The sequence below is a fragment of the Salvia splendens genome, chromosome 5 (genome assembly GCF_004379255.2).
Source record: "Salvia splendens isolate huo1 chromosome 5, SspV2, whole genome shotgun sequence".
NCBI classification, from domain to species: Eukaryota; Viridiplantae; Streptophyta; class Magnoliopsida; order Lamiales; family Lamiaceae; genus Salvia; species Salvia splendens.
The window spans coordinates 8780881-8792046 of NC_056036.1; the positions used below are offsets into that span (position 1 = coordinate 8780881).

The 11166-nt window shown below is 31.9% G+C and overlaps 2 protein-coding genes across 3 annotated transcripts; one reads left to right on the forward strand and one right to left on the reverse strand.

Annotated features, from left to right (window-relative positions):
- The first annotated feature begins 288 nt into the window (after positions 1–288).
- On the forward strand, positions 289–1328 carry LOC121804532 (chlorophyll a-b binding protein of LHCII type 1-like). Its single transcript, XM_042204112.1, has 2 exons — positions 289–762; positions 860–1328. Exons 1-2 carry the CDS (start codon positions 327–329, stop codon positions 1234–1236), a joined length of 813 nt encoding a protein of 270 aa, XP_042060046.1. The 5' UTR covers positions 289–326; the 3' UTR covers positions 1237–1328.
- LOC121804531 (protein REDUCED WALL ACETYLATION 3-like) lies at positions 1320–6429 on the reverse strand. 2 transcript variants are annotated; one of them, XM_042204110.1, is made up of 16 exons: positions 6044–6429; positions 4864–4955; positions 4598–4735; positions 4435–4491; positions 4291–4363; positions 3901–4059; positions 3557–3706; positions 3225–3480; positions 2952–3067; positions 2788–2874; positions 2612–2700; positions 2448–2510; positions 2293–2349; positions 1985–2081; positions 1765–1919; positions 1320–1616 (listed from the first exon to the last, which is right to left on the reverse strand). In XM_042204110.1, coding segments are annotated over exons 1-16 (1626 nt in total). In that variant the 5' UTR covers positions 6080–6429; the 3' UTR covers positions 1320–1615. The 2 variants fall into 2 exon arrangements, with proteins under 2 accessions (XP_042060044.1, XP_042060045.1); XM_042204111.1 differs by having other exon boundaries at positions 1320–1919.
- Positions 6430–11166: the final 4737 nt, after the last annotated feature.

Here is an 11166-nt window from a genome sequence, read left to right on the forward strand (position 1 = left end):
GACGACGCCCACTCGCGGGCCAGCGAGTGGGCGTCACGCACGCATGGGGACGTGCCACGTGTCCCTGGCGCGTGGCGAGACAGCTCGTATCGTGTCTCTCCGAGACGAGCTACGCGACGAGACGGTCGCGAGCTGGAGACGAGATGGGCGCTGCAATGCGTCTCGCGGGGGTCTCGTCTCTCCGAGACGAGACGCGAGCCCGGCGCGAGACGCGTTGTGGATGGTCTGAAACTCCCTATCATCACTACCTCTCTCTCTATATATAACTATCAACAAACCTGCATTTCTCCCATCCTCAATCCCAACTCTCTACACAAATCAATACAATGGCTTCCACTTCAATGGCTCTTTCTTCCTCTTCTTTCGCCGGTCAGGCAGTGAAGCTCTCTCCGCCCGCCTCAGAGACAGCCGGTAACGGAAGAGTTTCAATGAGGAAGACCGCCACCAAGAAGCCTGCCGTCTCCTCCGGCAGCCCTTGGTATGGCCCCGAGGCCCCCGACCGTGTTAAGTACTTAGGCCCATTCTCCGGCGAAGCCCCCAGCTATCTCACCGGAGAATTCCCTGGCGACTACGGCTGGGATACCGCCGGACTTTCGGCTGACCCCGAGACTTTCGCCAAGAACCGCGAGCTTGAGGTCATCCACAGCCGATGGGCCATGCTTGGTGCCCTCGGCTGCGTCTTCCCCGAGCTCTTGGCCCGCAACGGCGTCAAGTTCGGAGAGGCAGTCTGGTTCAAGGCCGGCGCTCAAATCTTCAGCGAGGGTATACTTTCCATTTAATTTAATTTCATTATAGATATCAAACTATTCGATCAAACACATTCTCATTATAATTAATACTTTACTACTATATTGGATAGGCGGACTTGATTATTTGGGCAACCCAAATTTGGTTCATGCTCAGAGCATCTTGGCCATCTGGGCTACTCAAGTGCTACTCATGGGAGCAGTTGAGGGCTACAGAATTGCCGGTGGGCCCCTCGGCGAAGTGGTGGACCCATTGTACCCTGGTGGAAGCTTCGACCCGTTGGGCCTAGCTGATGACCCAGAAGCATTTGCTGAGCTAAAGGTGAAGGAGCTCAAGAACGGTAGACTCGCCATGTTTTCAATGTTTGGTTTCTTTGTTCAGGCTATCGTCACCGGAAAAGGGCCGTTGGAGAACCTCGCCGACCACCTGGCTGACCCCGTTAACAACAATGCTTGGTCTTATGCTACAAACTTTGTCCCCGGAAAATAAAGTAATTCACGAGAAATAGCGCAGCACAAAATTTTCACATGTATTAATTACTCAATTTAATGAAATGAACATGCGAACTATTCTTGGTCAAAGATGTGGATTCATTAAGGCCATCAGTTTGAATCCCTATAAACACTTTTTTTGCATAAGAGAAATCAAAGAATAAGAATATGTGTGTGTGTTGTGCGTGTAACAAAATACACTTAGAATTTTTTATCTTTCTTCAATTAGAGACAAGAAAAGTAATGCAGCGATATCTCTCAAAATTGCTGGGAATGGACGATCGCAATCATCAAACCAATCCCAAGAGAAGAAATTATAGGTCCCAGATTTCCCTTTGGGCCTTGAACACGCCTTCTTTAGCTTGTTTATGCACAAATCTGCACCAAACAAGTCAAGATTCAAATAAAAAACATCAAGCGCAGATCATGAATTCCAATTAATAGGTTGAAGCTTTTCGAATCTCAGTCAGGAATGAAAACAGAGGGGTACATTTTTGCCAATCAGTAGCTCACATACAGAACTTACTAATGAGGAATCTGAACCAGGACGAACGAAATGGAATACAAACACACGGAGATGACAGCCGCAGCAAAAAAGTTGTGCAACAGTTTCTTATCATCTCTTGTGGGTATAAAAGCTGACTTGAGTGTATTGGTGAGCTCAAAAATCCGGCAAGATACCTGCAGCACCAATTGGATTAGTAGCAGTACATCGATTCAACACGAAGCTAGGCAAAGTAACTAACCAAGATATAAATGACAGTTGTCAGCATGAAGTTAAGCATGGGATAATCTGGAATGAAGGATAGCAACCATTTAGGCTGTCCATTGGGCGTATTAGATCTGTTATAGTACATCAAGAGAAACATGTGAGCCGTAGTAAATCGCATATGTTTGGCCACACTGAGTTCCTATATCATCGAAACTGCTCAAACATAGTCAAGCAGAATTTTATAAAGAACTATCAATTTGTCAAGATATACGGGTATATTTGAAGGTAAGTGTTCGAATATCACCATATATATGACATTTAAATACAAAAATAAGCACAAACCTCAGCCAGATATGGAACTGGGAAATATAGGTCTCCAAAGTAATTTTTCCAAGCCACCTGGAAAGAAAGCATCAAATATTAATCCAGCAAAAGTAACGTGATATGCTTACATCTGTTGACTGTCGATATCTAAAGAAAATCTTAATATGACTTACGCAAAAAGTGTCAAGGAAAAGTTGCGAAGGTTCTGGCTGATATTCCGCAAACAAATGTAGACACTGTAAAAATAGATTGAAGCAAATGAGAACAGATCTTTCTTCTCTAACAAATTTTAAAAGAACTGCCATTAGTTAGATTGAAACAATGCTTTGGTACATACGTTATGGGGATCCATGATGTGTAAGGATGCAGCTTGTTATATGCAATTTTGTCCAGCTTGTAAATGTATTCGTACCATAGGTAGCCAACCTACAACCCAATTTTGCCTTTTAGTTATGAGAAAGTTTGAAGAAGATTATCAAATGCCACACACCATGAATCAATAAATTGACTTACTACTAAGGCAACAGTAACAATGGATCCCTTGATGGTACGTCTCCTCTTGGCCTCGGATTCCTCCATTTTCTCCATCAACCTTTCAACCTGTAATGACAAAAAGGTCTTAGTTCCTAATTCATGCTAATAGAACATTAGCAAAAATTGCAATTATAGGGCATTACATTTGGGTGAAAATAGGCATAAATCATTCCAATGATCCAAATATAGCGATCAAGTCCAGATCTAAAATGCCACTCATGAAGTCGTGGAAGTTCTGGTTTTGCTGGATCACTATATCCTGTCAGTAACATGACAATAAGGTATCATTGCACTGTCACAGTTAACAAATACAGCTAACTGGCATTGAATAGCTTTAGAGGAAGATGTGAATATCACTTAAAAGAAGACAGAATGAGATTGGTTTTCAAGGAACATAAAATAAATGGATCACGAACCTAAAAGAAAGGTGAAAGGACTCCATAGAACTTCAAAAACTCCAGGAACTTCCCATACAAAGATAACTACCAGAAAGCACACCAAAAGCTTCAAAGCCATAACTGATCTTATATCATTATACTTGTGGCCAATACCAAGAGCCCCGTACACCATTAGAGTGAAAAGGGTATGCATTGGGCAGATATAGTACAGCATGTAGTCATTATTAAGAACAATACATGCAAATGCCACAAAAAAGTTGAGCCTCCACATCATCTGCATTAAGAACCCAGTCAAATTAGACCAATTGTTAGAAAAACAACAAAAGACCAATGACAGATTGCAACATCACCTGAGCAAATCGAGCAACACTAAAATCTTTGCGAATATAATAATAAGAGAAGTTTCCAAAGCCAGTCATCCAAACATATGCAGCAATAAAAATGCGAATTGCATTGTATATCTCTGCTGCGGCAAAGTAATGATACATCAAAAACAGCACCTATAATAAACATAGTACATTGTCAGACACATAGCCAGCAGAAAGAGATTGGCATCTGATAAGTGTTGGAAACATCCAGTATCAACTAAGAGAAAGCCAGACCTAAAAGTCATGGGGCACCTACAAGACTATTTTTATTTCTTATACAACATACTCATGAGTATATCATTAAATTAAACTAAAAGAATACTTGCCTGCATCCATCCTTTCCACTCCTCAGTCTGATGGCGATTAAGGTATAGAATTGCTTTTCCAGAAAAAGCTGATTTGTCATGGTGCTTCTTAAGAGAAGTCATTGCCGAAGTTATGATGAGAAGGATATACAGAAAAATAAACAGATCGCGGTTGTAGTTCTGTCCAACAATAGAAAAATGAGAAAATTATGAAAAAATCTATTCACATTATAGCAAAACATACAGAAATTAAGGTATACTCGTTGCAGTCTTTATACTGTATCAGGAGATATGAATGAGATATTTGTAAAGTTCACTATTTTATAACTTTAACTTTGAACAGGTAGGCGTAACTGCTATCAGCTATTTCTGACATATATCAACAATAATAACAGAGAATGATAATATCACCTTGGTAGAATCTGAAAATATATCTGTCCGATCGCATATATAAAAGTACAACAAAATTCCCCCAAATTCAGCCCTGCGTGAGTTATTTTTCATTAACAAATGAAACAACACAAGATCAAAAAATAATCATCATACAAAACTCACATTGCTCTTAAAAGTAGCCGATTTTCAAGTAAAAATGCATCGTCCATGGTTAGAAACCTGTAGATCACACACAGCTGGTAAGACTGAATCCATCAATTAAATTATGTACATTTCAATAAGTCACCTAATTATGTTTACTCATCTAGTCACAAGGAAAACATACCTAATTATGTTAGTCTTAATGGATGGACTAGAAACTTTTGTAGACACCGATTTAGTGAGACCGCCTTCCATTAATAGTGCTCGCTGCTCATCTTTGATAGCTTCACTTTCCAGTTCAGCCAGGTTATTATCTGAATGACTTTTGGACATAAAAACAATTCATACATCAGAGAAGATGATTAACACACGAAGATATGATGATAATAATGGTTACTACCACCCTGTTGGTCCTAAGTGTATTGACGAGAGAAGTATTAGGGAGCTTACACTTTAGAAGGGGAAGATGATTTCTTATGCTCCAACCACTCAGAATAGATCCATGAGATATAAATTGGGATTACACCAAGCAAAAACGACACCTAGAAAATCACAAGTAAAGATTTAAAACGAGAAGAATAGTTAAAGGGAGTGGCAATCCTCAAATATACTAACCCACCAATGATATCACTTCGGTTTATGAATGAAAAAGGATCTCATTAGGCATGTCCCAAAAACTGTTAATTAAGCTTAAGTTGCATAACATTTCCAATGACTCATCTTTACGAGGCAAAAAATCGTTGCACAACCTTTGAAAATAGAGCATCCTCAGTTGTAATGCAAAATCACTTTATAGTCTTTATTTTATATTCAAAGATAAGAGTTCCTCTGCAACAGGGCCAATAAATTTAATTATTGCTACCTTTTCATGTAGTGCATTATTAAGCTTATATTAGAAACCTGTCTTCTAATCAAGATTGTAGAAATCCACCAAATTATATTACTATCTAAATATAAAATGAACTAGTACAAAGCTAGATGAAATAATTTCGCTGCCTCATACTCTTTTCAAATTTTATGAAAAAGGTCATCAAATTTCTCACATTACACTTGCATCAGACAAGATTTACTTTCTTTCATCCTAGTTATATCATTACATCAACCAGATCATAGAATACCTCAAACCATCCCAAAACAAGTTGAATAGTCCCCAGCGAATGTACAAGCTCACCCAGAAAACAAACGCATAACAGCAGACAAGCACCATCGCTAATACTCATATCAATCCTTTACCCCATTTTTGCATTCAATAAATGAAACCAACCTAGGAGTCAAACTAACCTTTCAGAGGCCAAAAAACTCGAATAAATCGAAGCAGAGAAAATCAAAGTAGATTTACATCATTCTACATAAAAGAACTCCTAAAACCTAGACTCAAGTCAATGACGCCGTTAAAGCCAATCTATCAAGAACTAAACAACTAAATTTTAAAAATGGCAAATCAAAGCTTCACAATAGAAACCGAGTCACCATTACAGCTAATGACAGCATGCACGGAATATCTTGAACCTCACTAAATAAAACTTCTCTGAACATCCAAATCCAAAATCAAGTAAATCTTCAACTCTCTCAGGAACTCTAAATCAACTAAAACCGAAGCATAAATGAAGTCGTGATATCGAAATCGCACCTGTCCAGGCGTCACAGGGCCAGAATCTACAGCCATCAGGAATCGAAAATTCAAACGATCAAGCACCAAATCCCCAATCTACAGAAATCTCATCGATCAAGGGAATGCAGGGAGCTGAGGTGCATCCACACACACATACACACGACTGAATCAGTGATACACAGTGGACAATGCGCGGATATATATGAAAGGATGCCCTAGAAATTGGGAGAGGGAATGCAGAGATCTGAAGCAAACAATTTAGAAAATTGCAGGAAAACAAAAGCAGGAGTCAGTAGGTAGAAATTGACGTCTTCGTTTGCTTGAAGAATTGATAAAGGCGACTTCTTCGGTCGAAATGTCTCTCTCTCTCTCTCTCTCAAACTAAGCAGATGGTGGTTGCAGTTTGGTTTATGATTATGCATTTTTTTCTATTTTACTTCTTCAATTATTTTTATATGAATAAGACATTTTTCTACAATGGATAAAATCTGATTTTCGGGAAATTTTCTTATTTTGTTGTGACAAATTTAAAACGTAATCTTTTTTTAGTAAATACGGAGTAATTTGAAAGTGATATTTTTGTATGATAAAGATTATGAGTTAGAGTAACTTTTCATAATAGGAATTTTTAATCTAATAAATTGACAAAAATTGTATATACAAAATACCCTTTAATTTAATTCTATTTTCAGAATACAATTTTATGACTAATTTATCCTTATTTAATATTGAATATTTTTAACCCTATTAATTTAGGAAAACCGCATTGATTTAGATTATGAATTATTTATGGTATTACTAATTAACATACTACATAACTAAAGTGCTATATTTAATCATAAAATAATTACTAGTACTACATAATTTAATAAAGTAACGTATATTTTTTTAACGAAAATTATGTTTGATCATTTTATACTTTAGTGGAGTATCTAGTTATTTTTGTCATTTGTGTTACTTTTTCATAACTTGTTTGTCTTCTTTTTTGTTAATTTTTTATTTTAAATTATCATGCGATATAAATCATCGATGTCGTGACAATAAAATAATTTTTAATATATGAAAAATAAATTAAAATAATAAAGCATTTCTATATTTGATATGTGGAATACATGAGAAAATATTATAGCCATAATGATTTAATACTATTTTTCCTTAGCCTGTTTCCTTTTTCATTATATCCAAAAGCAGATATATGAATACTTTTTATTTTAATTTACTTTTAGTGATGGGTATTTTTATATTAAGAAAATATTAATCTTATTTCTTTCTTAATTAACATGAAGGGTGTTTATAATAGAAATTAAGTACAGTTGCATTTATATTTATAATTTTTAGAATTATTCAATCATGAAATAGTTCGATGCAAATAAATTCTTTTTACTTATTTTTATTATTATATCAATTTTAGTTTCATTTCATAATTTTTTATTCTAGATGCAGAGAATAAAATGAAATTGAATTAATGGTAATTAATTTGTTGAATGACGATGCTCATGATTTAAGTACATATTCTAATACTATCATTTTTATAGTTTACAATTTTTACTTAGTCATTTTATAATTTGCAATTTTTCGAGGCGAATAACTAATATTGATTTAATGTATTTTTTTAGTAGTACGTATTGAATTTATTTATGTTTCATGGTTTTTAAATAACGTAGAGTTACGAGAAAATTGATCTAATGATTATCGATTAGTTGGATGACAATAAAAAATTAAGTATATATAGTCACTTTTTAGAATAATTCAATAATAGTAGATTAGAATGTGAATGACTATTAATTTTGTTTCATGATTTTTCGGTCAAGAAGAGTACATAAGTAAATCGACTTAATTATCATTAATTAGTTGGATGGTAGTACTAAGAAATTAAATATATATTGTAGTTATATTTATAATTTACATTTAAAGAATCATTCTATTTGAATGATTTTATCGTTTTAACTTTTTTGTTACTATGACATACTCAAAATTGTCTCTATTTCATGATATTTTAGTCAAGATGTAGAGTATGCAAAGATATCGACGTAGTGATCGTCAATTAGTTGGATGATAGTTGAATGGTAATGATTGTTATCGTTTAATCAATTTTCTAGTATACAAAAAATCGATGTAATCACCGTCAATTAGTTGGATGTGAGTATTAAGAAATCAAGTATATATATTATATATATAGTCATTTTTATAATTTATAATTTTAAAATTGTTGAACAATAACATAGTTGGATGTGAATGATTATTGTTATTATTTTAATTTTTTTTATTCTTTTATAACACTTTTTAATGTTTCATGGTTTTGAGTCAAGATATTGAATACACAAAAAAAATCGATTCAATGATCAACAGTTACTTTGATGATAATACTAAAAAATTAAATAAATATACATATGGTTGTTTTATAATTTACAATTTTAAAATTTAATAGTAAGAGTGTTAAAATAGTTGGATACAAATGACCGTTATTTGTTTTAATTTATTTTTTACTATTTTATATTCATTTCATTATTTTTGAGTTAAGATATACAATACTCAAAGAAACGGCGTTAATGATTTTTAATTATTTTTAATTAGTTGAATGACAACACTATCACATAGTTATTTTTATAATTTATGTAGTAATTTTTATTGCACAATGAAATAGTTGGTTTTGAATAACTATTAATGTTTTACTTTATTTTTTATTAATGGTTAATCGAAATAATATTAGTTGGATGGTAATATTAAAAATTAAAATACTAATATTTGATTAGTTGAATGACAATACTAAAAATCTAAATACATTATGTGACTTTTTTCTAATGACTACTAACATTTTATATGTTAATTTATTCATTAAATTTTATTGCATAAGGTATTTGAGTGTTTAGAAAATAGAAGAAATTTAATATTCTTCAAATACGTACCCAATAGTTTTAAAAATGTATGGAGAAGAATGTGATAAATTTATCTTTTTAGTTTTTTGATTTAGCTATAATTATGTAGCTTTATGATGGAATGAATTACCTTTCCTAAATGTGCAGTTATTAAACTTAAACACTTAATCTTCCCTAAATAGTTATAGAAGGGTAATATGTAATGTACAAACTATTGTGAATGAAAATACCTAAAATGTCCAATTTTGTATACACAATTTTTGTTAATTTGTCACTGCCTTTTGCTAAAACGAGTCTAATTAAAACAATGCTTTTAATGTTTAAAGTTTGATTACACAATCAGGCCAAATATAATGTCACAATGCAGCATGATTATATAACAGATATACACGTTGGATAATAAACACATGAATCTAAAACTGCTATGTTTAAGATAATGATTAGTTGACAATGAGTGGAAATGAAGTAACAACCTTTGTTAGGTGGGTATAATTGGAAAAAATAAAATCTTGCAACGACAATAATGTTTATTCTTATTTTGTGATGGGGTAGTGATTTAGAGACATAATGTCTCCATGCCATAATACCCTTATGGCATTTTGACATAGATATATTTTTTATTATGACTACTTTACCCAATATCATGTTAAATGGATACAAATCTAATTAAGGAATATTAAATCAAATTAAATATCTTTATCTAAATGCATATTTATTGATTTGATTAGAGATAAACTACAATCATGCTCGAAACTTTTTATATGTTTACACATCATTTTTTTCATGTTAATTTTATACTATTTTATTCATTTAAAAATCATGAATTTAGATTATAAATTAGTTACTATAGTAGTAATTAACAAAATACATACTAAATTATTATTTAATAATAAAATAATTTGATAGCTTCATCTATTATTATTATTTCAAATAAATTTTTATATAATCAGTTGATAATTTAATTATGAGTTATTTTCTTTTTTATGTTATACTTTCATAGCCGGTTTTATTATTTTTTTTGTTAAATTTCTTATTCAAATTTGAATTGTATGATTAAATAATAGTAGTAGTTATTATGATGAATCATTTATTTGCGTTATCTTTTGTATTTTTGTATTAATTTTCTTAACTTTTATCACATGTAATATTTGTTTTCGACTCTACAAAATTATGCTTAGAAAGTTAACTTTATAACGTTTCAAAAATAAAAAATTGTTGTATTTTTTAATACGAAAATAATTGGATGAATCAACTTTTCTCATTTTAGATTATTTAATATATCGTACATCAACTAATTATATTAAGAATTAAGAAAATGAAGAATCATAAGCTCCATTAATAATATCTTTTTTTAGTTAGTAATTTTAAACTAAAATTTATAAAACTAATTTGTAAAGAAATCCAATATTTTTTATTTGGTAGTAAAATTGTACTACTCTATATTTTAAAATTTTCTTTAAATAAATGCAATAAAAGGGGAATAGATAAAAAAATATTATCCAGTCATATTTTAAAATCGTATATATGATTCACGTGTTTATTAAATGCATGCATAATATATGCATAATCTACATTTATATCCTTAAATAGGTTATAGGTGTAATAAATAAACAAATTAATATAGGGGTAGTAAAGTAAACACATAAAATAAAATTTTAATTAAAAATACCACATAATATATAATTACCATTTTAACCTCATTATGTTTTAGACATTATGTCTCCAAAACATTATTCTTTATGATGATACTTAAAATTAAATCTTGTGGGATTAAGTGAGTTTCGTTATAGATTAATGGGACACTTGAATCCTAAGTTTGCTAATGAAAATTCAGTCGCAACTCGCAAGAATTACTAGTAAACAAATAGTTTGTATACATCATTTGCCAAAAGAATATTATTAATTTATTAAGGTCTTGAAATTTAAGTAAATACTACACCATAAACTTTTGGCATTTGTTTGGAGATGATGTTGCTTCTAGTTATATCTACCAATACTTTAATAACTAATTTAATCTCGAAGACAAATGGACAATCAGGTATTGTCTTTATAACAACCATACACTATATCACAAATAATTATGTTGATCTCATTTAATAATTCGTTGTTTAATATTGTTTGATTTTAGTATAAAATAATATAATTATCATTAAAATAATTGTATAATAAAACTAAATCACGTGTTCTTTTAATATTTGGTATGTAGTTACAAATGATATATCCCATTACCATGATCATGTTAATACGAAACAAAACCACAATTTA

Coding starts and splice junctions, on each gene's coding strand:
- LOC121804532 (XM_042204112.1), top strand. CDS start 327: ATGGCTTCCACTTCAATGGCTCTTTCTTCCTCTTCTTTCGCCGGTCAG. Junction 763..859: donor CGCTCAAATCTTCAGCGAGG/GTATACTTTCCA, acceptor TATATTGGATAG/GCGGACTTGATTATTTGGGC.
- LOC121804531 (XM_042204110.1), bottom strand. CDS start 6,079: ATGGCTGTAGATTCTGGCCCTGTGACGCCTGGACAG. Junction 4,060..4,290: donor TATTTTCAGATTCTACCAAG/GTGATATTATCA, acceptor ATTGTTGGACAG/AACTACAACCGCGATCTGTT. Junction 3,068..3,224: donor TCCTTTCACCTTTCTTTTAG/GTTCGTGATCCA, acceptor TGTTACTGACAG/GATATAGTGATCCAGCAAAA.